The following is a 19,732-nucleotide window of genomic DNA, read 5'->3' as shown; positions in this document are numbered from 1 at the left end:
GGCGTAGCAGTCGGACGTGTGTTTTGTCTTGTCCCGTCCTGTATAGTGTAAATATAGTTTTTCCTCGTTTTTTTCTGTATATATTTCGTACATATTTTAATCCTCATGCCTTTTGCACACATTGTATATAGACTGCCCATTTTTTTTCTACTGTGTTATTGACTTGTTAATTGTTTACTCCATGTGTAACTCTGTGTTGTCTGTTCACACTGCTATGCTTTATCTTGGCCAGGTCGCAGTTGTAAATGAGAACTTGTTCTCAACTAGCCTACCTGGTTAAATAAAGGTGAAATAAAAAAATAAACAGAAACAGAGCAAAGTGTTCCAGTGCTTTGTCTTGTTCCAACCAGAAACATTCAGATCTCTCCTCATCTTTAGTTTCACAGTCTTCATTTTCGTAGCGTCTCTCTGGCTTATAGAAAAATGCCTCTATATTATACAATGCAACGGGATAGTAAAATAGCTCACATTCATCTTCTCATTCGTTTGACAAACATGATATTTACTATCACAGATTATGGATAAAATCCTTCCTTGAAGGTCATCCAGTCCCTGGCTTCCCATTCCAACCCACGCTCCCCCAGTGTGGCACACAGAGCGCTGAATTCCCGGCTTCCCGCCAGTCCTCTGCAGCTTTCCGACTTTGCTTTTAACCTGCCTGGGCCGGCCGCTGCACAAAGCTGCTTGGGATGGCAGCTGCTCAAGGGGAGGAGAGGTATTAGAATAGATTTACAAGAATGTGAATGTCCTCGTCACTAATCTCTAGGGCCTTTTACACAACGAGAGCGTGCACACACCCACACACACACACAAACTGCTATTACAGTAAACACACCCACCTGTGCATGTACATATGCACACACATATACACACATACATGCATGCATTAACTTTGGCACTCAATACTCTCAGTGACAAGTCAAAACACATGCACACGTTTAAAATGACTCCACATGAAGTCAATGGTCTATTCCACAGTTGCCTTAACATCCTATACTCATCAATATCCCTCCCTGGAACATGGGGGTTCTTTTTACTGCAAAGGAACACAAGCTCACATAACGTACCGGAGAAGTTTGCCATGCAACTCACAAATAGCTGTCCACACAACACAATAAAAGCTTCTATGGGTTATATATTAGCTCACATTCACTGAGTACAGTACAGTGCTGGATTATCAGTTTGAAATGCCTTAGAGAGGAGCTGTGTTCAAACATGACTCAGTCTAAAGGATCTCTAGCTAAAGGAGTAAAAGACAGAATACGGAGTATAGAGTCCTCAGTCTCAAGTGGGTTCTCTGTAAAATCCTCTAGTTAGAATCACGTTGGAATGGGCATGAACTGGTGAGCCATGTGCTAAAGCATGGAAAATCACAGCAAAACACATTGGGAAAACAAGAAGTTGACCCATTTACTAGATCTAGGTCTGTAAACAAAGGCAATACCCGTTGAGCCCTTTTTCCTCCTTGAGGGGTGTTTCTGAAGCAGCACAGAGAGCGCGGAACCAGAACCACCTCTCAAGCCTCCAGAACCTTCGGAACCCAGTGTCATAACAACGTTACACATCCAACTCCTTTACGGTTCGAACATACGGTCCTCGCAGATCTCCAACGCCGCCTTGGATGCTCCTCCCATGACTTCCACGTTGGTGTCGATCCATGGAACAATGTTCCCGGGCATGTAGGAGGAGCAGTTGGCCATTCCCATGATGTCCACAGGCCGGAGGACCCGGTCCCACATGTTGAACTGGCTCAGCTCGCCAACGAAGGCCTGGGTGGCGTCGAAACGACCCCCCACCATGTCCTGTAGAGGAAGAGGGACTGTGTTTAAAATCCCATCGGTATACAGAAACGTCATAGCCTGGGTGATTCATCGTTTCTGCCTTCAACAAGAATTTAAAGACATCAACAATTTTGCCAAAGCTGGAAGAGAACGACAATTCAAATAAATTGTATAGTACGTCTGATAGAAACTGTCTTAATAGCGTCAGTGTTCTGTACTACATGGCTGTAGAGATAGTAAGGTGCTGTCATGGAGATATCTGTTGGAGTGTCACACTAACAATGCTCCCAAGGGTGCGCTGTCACTGGTTAAGGCAGGCAGAGAGGTGAGGTAATGATAAAGGAGTGTTGATAGCGTGACAAGAGCCTTGCCTCCCCCTTCTCCCCTGTTCATCTCTCCCTCTCCAGGGGGAACACACACACCCTCCCACTCTCCCTCTCCGGTGGGAGTAGATCAGAGCCTGGCTGAGCCTCACCTGTTCCTGTCCCAGGATGATCACCCCTCCAGGTTTAATTGGGTGCCAGGGGGCCAGGTTCTCCCCGGTGCCCAGCCTCTCCCCGTCCTGGTACGCCTCCCAGAAGCCGTCCCGCGTCGTCCAGGTGATGCATATGTGGTGCCAGCGGCCGTCGCTCACCGACAGGGGCAACTGGGCCACCTGGGTAAGAAGGGTGAGATGGGCAGTACAACGTTAGATGGGATTCACTTTTAATTGTAAGCCGCTCTGGATAAGAGTGTCTGCTAAGTGACTCAAATATAAATGTTGAATACTTATAGGGCAAAGAGGGTAAGAGGGGCAAGGGGGGTAATTCATGTTAGAGGGGCTATACTAACTGGGGCAATAGGGGCAAGAGAATACCTGTGTTTATTCTGTTGAGCCTTTAGTCTTTGTGTGGTGAATCTTAATTTGCACTTAAGTCCAATTTTCACTTAGTCATGCATGGATGTCTATGGGAAACTTTAAAAAACATTCACTCAAGTGAAGGATAGGATTCCCCTTAAGAGCTTATTGTAGACTTTACTATCAGGGAGAATATCCCAGGGCAGATAGGGCAATAGAGCTCAAGTTGAACCGTACAATCTGCCGTTAGAGGCAAGAGAGCACAAGTACTATATATCACTGGGGCAGATGGCACAATGAAGCTTTGACTGAGACACACAACACAGGACCAAATGGAGCAAGACAACACCAGCACTTTACAAACAGCTTATAAACAGTAAAGTGACACAGGGACAATATACTGTACAAATCGCAGTCATATGGGATTGCACTTCGAAAACAAGAGCAGAAAGAAATAGCACAGGTTACGAAAGGTTACAACATCAGCGCTTTACCCAGACTTTACAATGACATCATGGTCCACAGAGGATTCAGCATAGTGGAGAATGGGAGTGGAAGTCATTAGCTTTATATAGAGGTTCTATATGAGCCATAGAGACCATAGAGACCATGAAATGCAGAGGCTACTGCCAACTATTTCCTGTCTGCTCTTAATCCCTCCCATGAGAAACTAGACGCTTGACCTCCAAAGGTGTTCCAGCATATCACATTTACACTAAAGTCAATCAGACAGAGCATTGATACTGTGGACCTAATTACTGCCCTCTAGTAATATCCCTGAGCCTTAGTCAACCTGAGGACGTTAGGTCTGATATCATAGCCGGAGCCAGGAGTTTCTCCCTGACCGTGTGAGCTGGAAACAAACACAGGAACTGTTGTTTACATAGGGCCCGGCAGATTAAACAGTTGCAGAATGTCTTTTAGTCCACACCAATATTTCAATAAACATTCTCTAATCAAAGCTCTGACAAAGGCTGTGAGGCCCAAACATTTGCAAAAAATAAACAACAAGTGATGAGGGAGTTTATTTTCTATGAACAATTATTCAACATTTCCTAGAATGCACCTGCAAGCAATCCTTAAAGGTGTGAGGGCATTTCACGTTTTAGATCCGACAGGTGCAGAAAGAAATTCAATAAAACCACCACCTCCGGGTATTGACTAAACCCAAACCAACCACTACATCAAAAGATGTTTTAACTTCACTCTTGTCCAATAGGCAGCCAGCTGCTGCGAAAGTATTGATAAAAGCAGTTCAATGTGGATACATTGTGGCATTAGGAAAGCTTTAAAGGACTGGTTCAATATTTTTTTACCTAATCTGTATTTTGGATGTAAATGTTATCTTATAGAGGGGTCCAGACACTTTTTTGTGTGATTTTACTGATTTTACTCTGTGATTTTACTCTGTGATTTTACTCTGTGATTTTACTGATTTTACTCTGTGATTTTACTTGGTTTTAAGAAACATACGGTCCCCGGAATAGACTTTATCAATGCTCGTTCTGCAGAATGGGGGCTCCGGAATAGACTTTATCAATGCTCGTTCTGCAGTATGGGGGCTCCGGAATAGACTTTATCAATGCTCGTTCTGCAGTATGGGGGCTCCGGAATAGACTTTATCAATGCTCGTTCTGCAGTATGGGGCTCCGGGAATAGACTTTATCAATGCTCGTTCTGCAGTATGGGGCTCCGGAATAGACTTTATCAATGCTCGTTCTGCAGTATGGGGGCTCCGGAATAGACTTTATCAATGATCGTTCTGCAGAATGGGGGCTCCGGAATAGACTTTATCAATGCTCGTTCTGCAGTATGGGGCTCCGGGAATAGACTTTATCAATGCTCGTTCTGCAGAATGGGGGCTCCGGAATAGACTTTATCAATGATCGTTCTGCAGAATGGGGGCTCCGGAATAGACTTTATCAATGCTCGTTCTGCAGTATGGGGGCTCCGGAATAGACTTTATCAATGCTCGTTCTGCAGTATGGGGCTCCGGAATAGACTTTATCAATGCTCGTTCTGCAGAATGGGGGCTCCGGAATAGACTTTATCAATGCTCGTTCTGCAGTATGGGGGCTCCGGAATAGACTTTATCAATGCTCGTTCTGCAGAATGGGGGCTCCGGAATAGACTTTATCAATGCTCGTTCTGCAGTATGGGGGCTCCGGAATAGACTTTTTATCAATGCTTTATCAATGCTCGTTCTGCAGTATGGGGGCTCCGGAATAGACTTTATCAATGCTCGTTCTGCAGAATGGGGGCTCCGGAATAGACTTTATCAATGCTCGTTCTGCAGTATGGGGGCTCCGGAATAGACTTTATCAATGCTCGTTCTGCAGAATGGGGGCTCCGGAATAGACTTTATCAATGCTCGTTCTGCAGAATGGGGGCTCCGGAATAGACTTTATCAATGCTCGTTCTGCAGTATGGGGGCTCCGGAATAGACTTTATCAATGATCGTTCTGCAGTATGGGGGCTCCGGAATAGACTTTATCAATGCTCGTTCTGCAGAATGGGGGCTCCGGAATAGACTTTATCAATGCTCGTTCTGCAGTATGGGGCTCCGGAATAGACTTTATCAATGCTCGTTCTGCAGAATGGGGGCTCCGGAATAGACCTTATCAATGCTCGTTCTGCAGAATGGGGGCTCCGGAATAGACTTTATCAATGCTCGTTCTGCAGTATGGGGGCTCCGGAATAGACTTTATCAATGATCGTTCTGCAGTATGGGGGCTCCGGAATAGACTTTATCAATGCTCGTTCTGCAGTATGGGGGCTCCGGAATAGACTTTATCAATGATCGTTCTGCAGAATGGGGGCTCCGGAATAGACTTTATCAATGATCGTTCTGCAGTATGGGGGCTCCGGAATAGACTTTATCAATGATCGTTCTGCAGAATGGGGGCTCCGGAATAGACTTTATCAATGCTCGTTCTGCAGTATGGGGGCTCCGGAATAGACTTTATCAATGCTCGTTCTGCAGAATGGGGGCTCCGGAATAGACTTTATCAATGATCGTTCTGCAGTATGGGGGCTCCGGAATAGACTTTATCAATGCTCGTTCTGCAGTATGGGGGCTCCGGAATAGACTTTATCAATGCTCGTTCTGCAGAATGGGGGCTCCGGAATAGACTTTATCAATGCTCGTTCTGCAGAATGGGGGCTCCGGAATAGACTTTATCAATGCTCATTCTGCAGTATGGGGCTCCGGAAAAACAACGGCTCCAAAAATACCCAAGCAAGTCCTTTTAGGAACGACAAACCTCTCAGTATAGTGATGCAGGTCTTTAGATGTTATACACATTACATGATGCATTTCCAAACTTTATCCGCAAAGTTATATTCCATTTTATGCAACTCGAGCGGTTTCCAGCTGTGCTACACAGAGAAGTATGTTTCTCAAAGACAAGTGATCTTGCTAAAGTATCTGGATCCTTCTAAAGTCATGTCATTTACATCCAAAATAGAGATACTGTTCTATAATAGTGAACAAATCCTTTCACTCCTTACAGAAGGCAAAATAATGAGATGCAACAGGAATGTCGAATGGATTTGATCCAGGGAAGATATTCTCTCTATCTTTAATGAATCTCATTTTGGAGCACTAGAGCATTTGCACCAGATGAATGGTGTACCATTGACAAAAGAACATGGTGTAACATTGTCACCATACAGACCTGGGTCATGTTAGTTTTAAAACATGTTGAAATGAAAATTAGTGTTATATTCATGGTTTCATCTTCTCTCACACATACACTCTCTGACCCTCTCTTTCCTCCTCTCTCACACTCACTAACACTTTCATTGGTTCCTCTGTTCTCTGGTGCTGTATTGGCTCCTCTGTTCTCTGGTGCTGTATTGGCTCCTCTGTTCTCTGGTGCTGTATTCTCTCTCTCTCTCTCTCTCTCTCTCTCTCTCTCTCTCTCTCTCTCTCTCTCTCTCCCTTTCTAGTGTTTGTCTGACATACACACATGTATAATGCATGGTGAAACCAGAACTGTGGGGAAAACTGGCTCTGCCAATAAACCAGATGCCCAACACAAACCCAAATCCAACCCCACAACTGAAAAAACCCACCCTACTTCACTTCAGCCAAACTCTATTCCCTCTGAGCCCCTAGGTTCAGTCATCCAGCAGTAACGCACAGAAAAAATAACTATCAGTGTTGTCTATTCAAACACCACGATTGCCATGGTTGTATTCCTTTGAAGACAGAAACCGATTAAATATTAATTGTAGCTTCTTTTTGAGCACGTTGGAAATGGTCTTCCTTCAAAAAGCATTGCTTAACAAGGGGGGAAAGTGTCTGATTCTCTGTATTAAATGTAAATATTGAAGCGACCTAAAGCCAACCTAGGACCCTCGACAAGAGGTGTGGTCCTCTTGGTGTAACGGCCATGGTGTTGTGTTGATAGTCGCTGGGCCCAGGTTTAAGAACCTGTTGGGTCTACCCCTGAAAACAGACTGGAAGGACTACAACATGACTCCATTTCAGTTCCTTTTCTGTGCTGGCTTGATCGTTCTGTGTCTATTCAATCGTCACAGTTTGTTTTTGTAATATAAAATGCACGATGATTCATGCTCAACTGTAACCAAGTTCTTTAGAGTAAATTAGTCTTTCGTCGCCATAGCCCAGGAGTTGTTTTTGTCATGGACTATCAATAAAAGACTTGGACTTACTTTGTCGTTGACCAACAGCTCTATGGGGTTGTTGCCCCACTCGATGAGCACGATCTCATTGGCCTGTCCTGGCACCCCGTAGGAGAAGGGGGTTCCTATACCAGGGCTGGCGCTGGACTTCAGCCACATACACACTGTGAAGGCATACATCTCAGGGAGACTCTTCTTGATGCGTCCGTATAGGTAGTTGGTGCGCAGGGGGAGAGACACCTTGAAATCCTCTGGGGACTTAAATGCGTTGTTACCTGAAGACAAACAGAGATGTGAAAATGATTAGATAATGTTTAGATAGAGGTAGTATCCATCACTTTCATCGGTCATGACCTGCACTGTTCACATACACCACCGTGTCTGAGTCTGCCCACATAGGGGGCTCGTATTGAACCAGCTGTAAGGGTCGATGTTGGACTGTCGTAAATTGGCTGTAAGGGTTCGATGTTGGTGATGGTCATGGTGATGATGACAGCGGCGGTCGGTGCCGTTTAAGATGAGGGAGGACAATTTTTTTTTTTTAATTGGACTTATTTATGTTACAGCATATTAGATGGCTGTCATTCATATTCCATTCACCCAGTTCAATGTAACATCCATAGGTTTAAGCTACTAAATTATGCTCACATTTTCCCTGTACTACACACAGCCATCATGACGTTGCTACAACCTAGCCTTTGAATTCAAGTTTACAACATACAGTAGGTGCACACAGGTCGAGAGAAAGATTGGAGTTGACAGACAGTGACACATTCAATACAGCCTTGCACAATCTTGCCTGTATCTAACTGATCTAGGGTGTAATCATTAGTCTAACAGTTGCAAACGAGAGTTTCTATTGGACAAATTCAGGTATGTTTACCTCCGTTTTGTTCCGTTTGCTTTATTCTGCGGAATGTTAACTTTCATAGCCATATACAAACATCTTGTTGCATTCCTTCTCACATCTACGTGCTCTCCTCCTCTCACCTTTTCCCTTCGCTTGTGGACTTCAATGCACAACACATCATCTGTCTGTGATCAGGCGAAAAAAATATTTCCAAGCCAAACATTCATATCATAACCACTGCACACAGCCTACTTCGTTGTCACCATCTTAGCTAATGTAAATAACGCATTAGTAAACCTGCTACAGTCATGCAGTACAGTGGACAGGGTCGCAAAAAATGAGTAAAACCAAAAGGTTACCTTGACTTGGAAGAGTTCCAGTGTTGGATAGTCATACCCAGCTAGCTAATACTGTAGCATCCCCCTGAGTCGGGTGTTTGAGTAGGCTAAACTAGCTAGCTGCATTTGCAAGTATAAAAAAATGATCACCCATACGTAAAAAAATGGTCACCCATACGTAAAATGTATACACGCATGCCCGTAACATGTGGATAGGCACTGGTTAGTGGAAGTATAGCAGCCTGTATTGTTTTCAGTCTTAATTGAAACATTGAGGAGGTGTCAGTAAGACAGCATATTGTATACACATCTGTTACAATGAGAGTGAGAGAGAATCAGAGACAGTCTGTCTTTCTGGAAGCAGTGAGAAGAGAGTGAGAGCCAAAGAGAGAGAAACACAGAGACGAATGCAAGAAAATAATGAATTAGAGGGAGAGAGGGGCAGAATCAAAATGAGAAGACTCGGTGCATGGAGAGAGCCTGATCAATGACAGACATCAGATGGTCAGACGGTCTCCGCCTCCCCACCCAAATCTCAGCATAAGTCTCTGCTGCTATAATAACAGCTATTGGGGATCCCGAATAAATGAAATAATGTATGAGTGTTGTAGTATCCAAAATAAGGAGGAAGAGGCAGTCACAGTCAGAATGTGAGTGGTTGGGTCTGTAGTCAAAGGAGGATCGAGAGGGATGATGAGGTTCCTGAATTTCTCTCCAGCTATTTTCTGATCTCCAACAGAGAGAGAAAATAAGCAAGGAGAGGCAGAGAGAGAGAGAGAGAGAATGGATGTGAGAATCAAAGAAAGAGAAACAGCAAGAGAAGGCCACAGAGAGAGGATGCAGGGGGAGGTGAGTTTTTGGGGCCCTGCAAAAATAGAGGGAGAAAGGGAGTGAGGGTGGGAACGAGGGGAGTGAGGGGGAATAAACCCCCTACTCTCCAGCTCTGTGATCCCCTCTAGTCCTGGGTAAATAAAGCTGTAGAGTGAGAAAGAGTAAAAGAACAAGATAGAATGAGGAAAAACAGAGGGTGAGAATGACAACTACAGCTTCCTTTACTTCTCTCCAGCTCTGTGATCCTCTGGCCTGAGTAAATAAAGATGGAGACTGAGAAAGAGTGAGGATGAGAAATAGTAAGATTGAGGGAGGGTCAGTGAGACCATATTCCTTACTTTTCTCCAGCTCTGTGATCCTCTCCAGCAGTGAGGTGAGGGTGCTCTCGGTACGCTGACGGTGGGCAGCTGTCTCGTTGTACAGCTGGCTCTTCTCTTCCTCCAGCTCGGCCACCTTCCTCAGAAGCTGGCCCTCTAGGGCCCCCAAACGGTGCTTCAGCAGCTCCCGCAGCTCCGCCGGTAGGGGCCCCACTGCAGTCCCACCCGCACCTGCTGCTGCTGCTGACGTGTTGGCACGCAACTGCTGCTGCTGTGGTGGAGGGAGGAGAGAGAGAGTTAATCCCCTATCCAGACGTTCTGTCGTTCAGTCACAGGTTGTGTTCTGCTGTGGTGGAGGGAGGAGAGAGAGAGTGAATCCCCTATCCAGACGTTCTGTCGTTCTGTCGTTCAGTCACAGGTTGTGTTCTGCTGTGGTGGAGGGAGGAGAGAGAGAGTTAATCCCCTATCCAGACGTTCTGTCGTTCAGTCATAGGTTGTGTTCTGTTGTGTTGGAGAGAGAGAGTTAATCCCCTATCCAGACGTTCTGTCGTTCAGTCATAGGTTGCGTTCTGTTGTGTTGGAGAGAGAGAGTTAATCCCCTATCCAGACGTTCTGTCGTTCATTCACAGGTTGTGTTCTGCTGTGGTGGAGCGAGGAGAGAGAGAGTTAATCCCCTATCCAGACGTTCTGTCGTTCAGTCACAGGTTGTGTTCTGCTGTGGTGGAGGGAGGAGAGAGAGAGTTAATCCCCTATCCAGACGTTCTGTCGTTCAGTCACAGGTTGTGTTCTGCTGTGGTGGAGGGAGGAGAGAGAGAGTTAATCCCCTATCCAGACGTTCTGTCGTTCTGTCGTTCAGTCACAGGTTGTGTTCTGCTGTGTTCAGAGTGGAGGTAGGATCAAGGAACAGGGACAATATACTGTATATGTTGGGGAGGTCCTTTCAGGGACCCGTTGTAGTAATAATTAAGTGCATCACCCCAAACACAAAAACAAACACACACAAGCACACTTTTGAAAATGATTCATTTGAATTAGACCTGCTTATTTATGAGGGGTCTAACCCCAGAAGATGAAATTTGCCTTTGATTTTTTTGTCATGTATTAAGCATATATGTGGAGAGAGAGAAGGAAAGAGAGAGAGAAGGAAAGAGAGAGAGAAGGAAAGAGAGAGAAGGAAAAGAGAGAGAAGGAAAGAGAGAGAGAAGGAAAGAGAGAGAAGGAAAGAGAGAGAAGGAAAGAGAGAGAGAAGGAAAGAGAGAGACGAAGAGAGAGAGAAGGAAAGAGAGAGAGAAGGAAAGAGAGAGAGAAGGAAAGAGAGAGAAGGAAAGAGAGAGAAGGAAAGAGAGAGAAGGAAAGAGAGAGAAGGAAAGAGAGAGAGAAGGAAAGAGAGAGAAGGAAAGAGAGAGACGAAGAGAGAGAGAAGGAAAGAGAGAGAAGGAAAGAGAGAGAGAAGGAAGAGAGAGAGAAGGAAAGAGAGAGAAGGAAAGAGAGAGAAGGAAAGAGAGAGAAGGAAAGAGAGAGAGAAGGAAAGAGAGAGAAGGAAAGAGAGAGACGAAAGAGAGAGAAGGAAAGAGAGAGAAGGAAAAGAGAGACGAAGAGAGAGAGAAGGAAGAGAGAGAGAAGGAAAGAGAGAGAAGGAAAGAGAGAGAGAAGGAAAGAGAGAGAAGGAAAGAGAGAGAAGGAAAGAGAGAGAGAAGGAAAGAGAGAGAAGGAAAGAGAGAGAGAAGGAAAGAGAGAGACGAAGAGAGAGAGAAGGAAAGAGAGAGAAGGAAAGAGAGAGAAGGAAAGAGAGAGAGAAGGAAAGAGAGAGAAGGAAAGAGAGAGAAGGAAAGAGAGAGAAGGAAAGAGAGAGAAGGAAAGAGAGAGAGAAGGAAAGAGAGAGAAGGAAAGAGAGAAGGAAAGGAGAAGGAGAGAGAAGGAAAGAGAGAGAAGGAAAGAGAGAGAAGGAAAGAGAGAGAAGGAAAGAGAGAGAAGGAAAGAGAGAGAAGGAAAGAGAGAGAAGGAAAGAGAGAGACGAAGAGAGAGAGAAGGAAAGAGAGAGAAGGAAAGAGAGAGACGAAGAGAGAGAGAAGGAAAGAGAGAGAAGAGAGAGATGGAAAGAGAGAGAAGGAGAGAGAGAAGGAAAGAGAGAGAAGGAAAGAGAGAGAGAAGGAAAGAGAGAGAAGGAAAGAGAGAGACGAAGAGAGAGAGAAGGAAAGAGAGAGAAGGAAAGAGAGAGAGAAGGAAAGAGAGAGAGAAGGAAAGAGAGAGAAGGAAAGAGAGAGAAGGAAAGAGAGAGAAGGAAAGAGAGAGAGAAGGAAAGAGAGAGAAGGAAAGAGAGAGACGAAGAGAGAGAGAAGGAAAGAGAGAGAAGGAAAGAGAGAGACGAAGAGAGAGAGAAGGAAAGAGAGAGAAGGAAAGAGAGAGAAGGAAAGAGAGAGAGAAGGAAAGAGAGAGAAGGAAAGAGAGAGAAGGAAAGAGAGAGAGAAGGAAAGAGAGAGAAGGAAAGAGAGAGAGAAGGAAAGAGAGAGACGAAGAGAGAGAGAAGGAAAGAGAGAGAAGGAAAGAGAGAGAAGGAAAGAGAGAGAGAAGGAAAGAGAGAGAAGGAAAGAGAGAGAAGGAAAGAGAGAGAAGGAAAGAGAGAGAAGGAAAGAGAGAGAGAAGGAAAGAGAGAGAAATATATATATACAGTTGAAGTCGGAAGTTTACATACACTTAGGTTGGAGTCATTAAAACTCGATTTTCAACCACTCCACAAATTTCTTGTTCACAAACTATAGTTTTGGCAAGTCAGTTAGGACATCTACTTTGTGCATGACACAAGTCATTTTTCGAACAATTGTTTACAGACAGATTATTTCACTTATAATTCACTGTATCACAATTCCAGTGGGTCAGAGTTTTACATACACTAAGTTGACTGTGCCTTTAATCAGCTTGGAACATTCAATAAACTATGTCATGGCTTTAGAACCTTCTGATTGGCTAATTGACATAATTTGAATCAATTGGAGGTTTACCTGTGGATGTATTTCAAGGCCTACCTTCAAACTCAGTGCCTCTTTGCTTGACATCATGGGAAAATCAAAAGAAATCAGCCAAGACCTCATAAAAAAAATAGTAGACCTCCACAAGTCTGGTTCATCCTTGGGAGCAATTTCCAAATGCCTGAATGTACCACGGTCATCTGTACAAACAATAGTGTGCAAGTATAAACACAATGGGATCACGCAGCCGTCATACCGCTCAGGAAGGAGACGCGTTCTGTCTCCTAGAGATGAACGTACTTTGGTGCGAAACGTGCAAATCAATCACAGAACAACAGCAAAGGACCTTGTGAAGATTCTGGAGGAAACAGGTACACAGTATCTATATCCACAGTAAAACCAGTCCTATAAAGGCCTCTCAGCAAGGAAGAAGCCACTGCTCTGAAACCGCCACAAAAAAGCCAGACTACAGTTTGCAACTGCACATGGGGACAAAGATCGTACTTGTTGGAGAAATGTCCTCTGGTCTGATGAAACAAAAATAGAACTGTTTGGCCATAATGACCATTGTTATATTTGGAGGAAAAAGGGGGAGGCTTGCAAGCCGAAGAACACCATCCCAACCGTGAAGCACGGGGGTGGCAGCATCATTTTGTGGGGGTGCTTTTCTGCAGGAGGGACTGGTGCACTTCACAAAATAGATGGTATCATGAGGAAAGAAAATGATGTGGATATATTGAAGCAACATCTCAAGACATGAGTCAGGAAGTTAAAGCTTGGTCGCAAATGGGTCTTCCAAATGGCCAATGACCCCATCCATACTTCCAAAGTTGTGGCAAAATGGCTTAAGGACAACAAAGTCAAGGTATTGGAGTGGCCATCACAAAGCCTTGACCTCAATACTATGGAACATTTGTGGGCAGAACTGAAGAAGTGTGTGCAAGCAAGGAGGCCTACAAACATGATTCTGTTACATCAGCTCTGTCAGAAGGAATGGGCCAAAATTCACCCAACTTATTGTGGGAAGCTTGTGAAAGGCTACCCAAAACGTTTGACCCAAGTTAAACAATTTAAAGGCAATGCTACCATATACTAATTGAGTGTATGTAAACTTCCTACCCACTGGGAATGTGATGAAAGAAATAAAAGCTCAAATAAATAATTTTCTATTATTATTCTGACATTTCACATTCTTAAAATAAAGTGGTGATCCTAACTGACCTAGGAGAGGGGATTTTTACTAGGATTAATTGTCACAATGAATTGTGAAAAACTGTGTTTAAATGTATTTGGCTAAGGTGAATGTAAACTTCCGACTTCAACTGTGTATATATATATATATATATATATATATATATATATATATATATATATATTCAGTTAAAACAATTACATTAAAGCGCAATAGGAAATAAATAGGTTTACATTTCTCCCTCTCTCTCTCTATATATATATATATATCAGTTTTATTCCACACTGTGCAATCATGTATTATATCTACTAACGACATAAAGGATTGGTGCTTATAGATAAAGGCTACATCAGCCGCAAACGGATTGCACAGTTACAATAACATACATGACCTCAATATTATCAGAGAGATACGGCTGCATCTCAAATAGTACCCTCTTCCTTGTAGTGCACTTTAAAGGTAACAGGGTGCCATTTGGGATGCAACCAGAGATATGATCATCATGAAGCCACGTGAGACCAGCACACTCATTCCCTGACACCAGATAAAAATGCTATCTGTGTGATTGTGATTGTGCCAGGGGCTGCCACTCCCACATGACTTTGATTGTGACGACAAGATAATAGATTCATGAGATTAATCACTTTAACTAAGCAAGCTGTGGGCATCATAGAATTAGAATAGGATTATATGGTGGGCATACCCACAATAGGCCTTTTTTTCATTGTCTGTTTGCTGCGTAGATAGGACCTCATCCATGATACAGTGGATACAAAGCCAGGGGAAATGTTTGTATGATTTGTGACATCAATTGCAAAAGCAGTTGGAAAAATGACAAGACTGCGTGTGGTGCCACATGGAAAAATGAATATGAATTATTGAAAATACACATCTCTGCTCGACTTCTCCACGGATGGTGCCTGACACTTTTGACACCAATTTATGTGCGCTGATTGTCTATTCATATCAGCTGCTTTGATTCATCAAGGATAAGCAGCATGCTTCTGACATACTACACTACATTAGCCTTTGATGTTGAGGAAGAGTAAGTGGGGAGTCTTATTGTGCAGGCTACATTCAGTATCAGACATGGCTGATGTGGTGGGTGCTACACATGTGTGGTGAAAAGGTCAAAGGGCTGAGTAACCTCCATACACAATGTCAGAGTGAAATGTAAAGCATGATCATTATCATTTACTGTAGCTATATCCACAAACATCCATATTCATAAAGGGGTATATTCATATATATTAACCTCCATACACAAATGCTACAGTGTATAATGATAAAACATGCATTTGACCTGAATGATATAATTGACTGTAGCCACTACAGCCTCGTTATCTCACCTCCAGATTCTCCAACCGACCCTTGAGCCCCTGCATGGTCTTTCCCAGCTGGTCTATAGTTTCCGTGGGGTCCCTGGGAAGGTCTCCCATTGTGTTCTTACTGTAGTCCTTCCGCCTGGAGCTCTGGCCCCTGGACCTGCTCGCAGAGTCCTCCGCGGCCGCCTCGCAGCGGGCCAGTTTGGAGTTCAGCTCCTTGATAGTGCCCTGCTGACTCACGATAGTCTCCTTCTGCTGGAGGATGTTCTCCCGGAGTTGGAGGATGGTGTTCCGTAGCTCGTCCTCCACGGGGCTGGTGCTCTGCACGCGGTTACCGTTGGGGTCGAACGAGCAGCTAGGGTCGGCGCCCGCCGGGATGGCGGAGCAGAAGAAGCGGCTACCTGTCGCATCCTGAGCGCGCACCGTGCGTCCACTCATTAGGTATAAAAGTCCAACTAAGAAAGCCAGCATGCCGGATACGAGCACAGATTCCCTGTAAGTTTGGAAAACGCCTCCTCACGAAATCAACGTTCTTCGTTGAGTCACATCGATAGGTTAAATAGCCTGGGATAAACTCTTGTCTTCAACACCAAAACGCACAATAATATAAATCAGATGGTAGACATAGTTCTGGACTTCGGAACTGACACGAGATCATTTACTGAAGTCAACAGAACTTCAAAACCATTTAGATTAATTGTTTGAGAGCTGCAATCAAATACTATCATAAGCCATCCAACCACATAATGATAAATGCCCTAGTCGCAAATGTCATAGAGCAATCCGTTTTCCCTCTCCAAACCTAAATAAAGTAATATCAAGGCAATTCTAATTTTTCCGAAAGAAAGTTACTATCCTGGTAAAAGGTGTAGAATTGATTCTGGTCACGAAGTTGTTGCAGGTTGTTGGTGCTCGGAAAGGTTTCTCTCCACACAGTCCATGGTGCTGAAAAGACAGCGACCTAGCTTCAACAGATTAATATGGGGCGCGCGCGCGGACCGGAGCGCTCCCGCTCATCATCATCTGTTCATGCTCGCTGAGATTCGGAACACGTCATCATCAGATCCCAGCACAGACGAGTCATGCTTTGCCTTGTGAGATCTGTTCGATCTGTTTGTGAAAAGAGTGCGCAGAGTTTCACAAGTGAACACCATCCGGTTCGGGTTGGAAATTAAATTAAGGTTTCTTGTCAGTCCATAGCCTCTTACAGCACACATGTATTTTCTAACGGTGTACTAATGCAGTGAATATGAATGTTTAATAGAATTGAGTACTCAGGGAGACTTCTTTCCCCCACTTGAATGGCATGGTCAGACAGTGAGTAGGCTATAGGTTGTAGTGATGAGTCCAGGAAGGCTAGCTATATGTAGACCTAATGTGTAAAATGTCACAATTTTTCTGCTGGAGTATGTAGTTAGAGCTGCCAGGTGCCAGCATAGCCCCTGGAAGTAGAGGTGCTGAGGGTGCTACAGCACATTGACAAGAAAACATTCATAAACCCCCAAACTACTTCCTGCAGCTATGTGTGCCAGTCTGTGATCAATTTAACTAGAGGCTGTACTTATCTTCCACACAGGTGTGGTTCATGAGTTAATTAAACAATTATCATCCTGTCTCAGTCACCAGATCTCAACTCAATTGAACACTTATGGGAGATTCTGGAGTGGTGCCTGAGACAGCATTTTCCACCACCATCAACAAAACATGAAATTATGGAATTTCACGTAGAAAAATGGTGTCTCATCCTTCCAATAGAGTTCTAGACATCCCAAGGCTGAACATGATTGGTGAGCTCACGAGCAGAGAAGAGTGAAAGGGAGAACATTTCCTTACGTCAGATAGCGCAACGATTCCTCCTGCACGGATCTGTCTCGTATCTCGCAAAGACTCATGGGATTGATCAAAAGTAGTTGGGCTACAATGTGCTTTCTAACACTCAACAATTTGACTTAGGTGACATCCCCTAATGAACCCCATCTCATCCTCAAACAGACTGAGTTCATCTAAACTTAAGCAGTTCATCTGTTAATAATGTTGATGTGTTTTTGGTGAGGATGTCTTAGTCGCAACGTCTTACATCTAGCTAAAGGGTTTTGTGTATCAAGGATCAGTATTTCTGAAGTTTGGCAATATGCACGAAAGGTAGCTTAAATTTGTCCAACATTAGCTTGCTAGCTGATCCAGTCACACTAGCTGAGCCAGTCACACTGAGCCAGTCACACTGCCTAGTGCTGCACACAAAATGCTGAATGCTTCCACCAATCAGTTGAGGGATGAGCTTCGGGTAGAAGTGACGTCATCTGACGTAAGACAAAGGACAGGCAACACCGACAGGATCAGCAGGGGATTGGCTGCCACTGTGACTCTGTGACAACCTTATCCAGATGAGGTAAAGAACACTATCTGCTCTCTCTCTTCCTCTTTATCTCTCTCTCTCTCCCTACCTTCTCTCTGCAGTCTTTTTCTCTCTCTCCCTCTATCTGATCTCTCTGTCTGTCTCTCTGTCTCTCCTTCTCTGTACCTGCCCCCCCTCTTTCACTCTATCTTTCTGGAAGTGAAGTGGAGAGGAAGTTCAGCAACTCTTGGAGGACATTCTGAATGGACCACTGAGACAGAGATGGGATGACAATGTCAACTTTGTCTCTCTTCTAAAGTAGCTCCTTGATATTAAGTGGTGGCGGTAAAACCTTTTCCCCAGAAAGCTTCACATTCATTCATTATGTAATCCCATCTTGGATGTTTTTTGTCTTTTGATACAACTAGTTATTTTTTCTTTTCTTTTGTAAAACCCTATGGATTTCACATGAACTTTGATAATTCAGTAATGCATATTTTTCCTATGTAATTGCCTCAAGTAAGTTTGTTTCAGAACTATTCTGATAAACTGTACTTTACTTTTGTGTGTCTCAAATGACCAACAGGGAGGATCCAACTCTGTTTTGAGGTCATACTCACACCAGATGACAGTCTGCTACAAAGTTTCCAATCAGCAAAGAGCCGTGCACATTTTCTGTGTTGGAACAATCACCCCCTACTACTTCCTGTTGCTCACTACCTGTTGGTCAATGGTCATGACAGATAACTAGTGACAGTAGCAGCTCTGTGACTGTCTCTGGTCCAGCTGAGCTGTTATCGACAGATAGTGACAGGTCTCTCAAATCAACCCTCTGACACACATAGGCACGCAAACATAGGCACGCAAACATATGCACGCAAACATATGCACGCAAACAAATGCACGCCCACAAACCTGGCTGAAAGCACTGGACTGGCAAGCACACACATGAACGCAGGGAAGCACACACATGAAAGCAGGGAAGCACACACATGAACGCAGGGAAGCACACACATGAACGCAGGGAAGCACACACATGAACGCAGGGAAGCACACACATGAACGCAGGCACACACATGAACGCAGGGAAGCACACACATGAACGCAGGGAAGCACACACAAATGGATACATACACACCTATATAAAAGTCTTTACAACTTTGATTATACGTTGTTGGGTTCTGAGATTATGAAAATATATTTATTCATGTCATTGATGGAGTGCTGAGGTTTAGAGAGTCTACACCAGAAGTTAATGGTTATAGGAGGAAGGTATATATAACTATAATTCCACTATAATTGAGAATTTCAATAAGCATTTCTCTACGGCTGGCCATGCTTTCCACATGGCTACCCCTACCCCGGTCAACTGCCCGGCACCCTCCACAGCAACCCGCCAAAGCCCCTACCATTTCTCCTTTACCAAAATCCAGATAGCTGATGTTCTAAAAGAGCTGCAAAATCTAGACCCCTACAAATCAGCCGGGCTAGACAATCTGGACCCTCTCTTTCTAATATGATCTGCCGAAATTGTTGCAACCCCTATTACTAGCCTGTTCAACCTCTCTTTCGTATCATCTGAAATTCCCAAAGATTGGAAAGCTGCCGCGGTCATCCCCCTTTTCAAAGGGGGTGAGACTCTAGACCCAAACTGCTACAGACCTCTATCTATCCTACCCTGTCTTTCTAAGGTCTTCGAAAGCCAAGTTAACAAACAGGTTACTGACCATTTCGAATCCCACCATACCTTCTCCGCTATGCAATCTGGTTTCAGAGCTGGTCATGGGTGCAGCTCAGCCACGCTCAAGGTTCTAAACGACATCATAACCGCCATCGTTAAGAGACATTTCTGTGCAGCCGTATTCATCGACCTGGCCAAGGCTTTCGACTCTGTCGATCACAACATTCTTATTGGCAGACTTGGTTTCTCAAATGATTGCCTCGCCTGGTTTACCAACTACTTCTCTGATAGAGTTCAGTGTGTCAAATCGGAGGGCCTGTTGTCTGGACCTCTGGCAGTCTCTATGGGTGTGCCACAGGGTTCAATTTTCGGGCAGACTCTCTTTTCTGTATACATCAATGATGTTGCTCTTGCTGCTGGTGATTCTCTGATCCACCTCTACGCAGACGACACCATTCTGTATACGTCTGGCCCCTCCTTGGACACTGTGTTAACTAACCTCCAGACGAGCTTCAATGCCATACAACTCTCCTTCCGTGGCCTCCAACTGCTCTTAAACGCAAGTAAAACTAAATGGATGCTCTTCAACCGATCACTACCCGCACCTACTTGCCCGTCCACCATCACT

At 44.3% G+C, this 19,732-nt stretch overlaps 1 protein-coding gene across 1 annotated transcript; it reads right to left on the bottom strand.

Annotated features, from left to right (window-relative positions):
• Positions 1-295: 295 nt before the first annotated feature.
• Positions 296-16,032, bottom strand: nptx2a (neuronal pentraxin 2a). Its single transcript, XM_029654540.2, has 5 exons — positions 15,113-16,032; positions 9,627-9,876; positions 7,300-7,544; positions 2,257-2,436; positions 296-1,802 (listed from the first exon to the last, which is right to left on the bottom strand). Exons 1-5 carry the CDS (start codon positions 15,557-15,559, stop codon positions 1,575-1,577), a joined length of 1,350 nt encoding a protein of 449 aa, XP_029510400.1. The 5' UTR covers positions 15,560-16,032; the 3' UTR covers positions 296-1,574.
• Positions 16,033-19,732: the final 3,700 nt, after the last annotated feature.

Source organism: Oncorhynchus nerka, linkage group LG26 (genome assembly GCF_034236695.1).
Source record: "Oncorhynchus nerka isolate Pitt River linkage group LG26, Oner_Uvic_2.0, whole genome shotgun sequence".
Lineage (NCBI taxonomy): Eukaryota > Metazoa > Chordata > Actinopteri > Salmoniformes > Salmonidae > Oncorhynchus > Oncorhynchus nerka.
The sequence above is the reverse complement of the archived record's forward strand: the minus strand, read 5'-3'. Positions and strand labels throughout refer to the sequence as shown.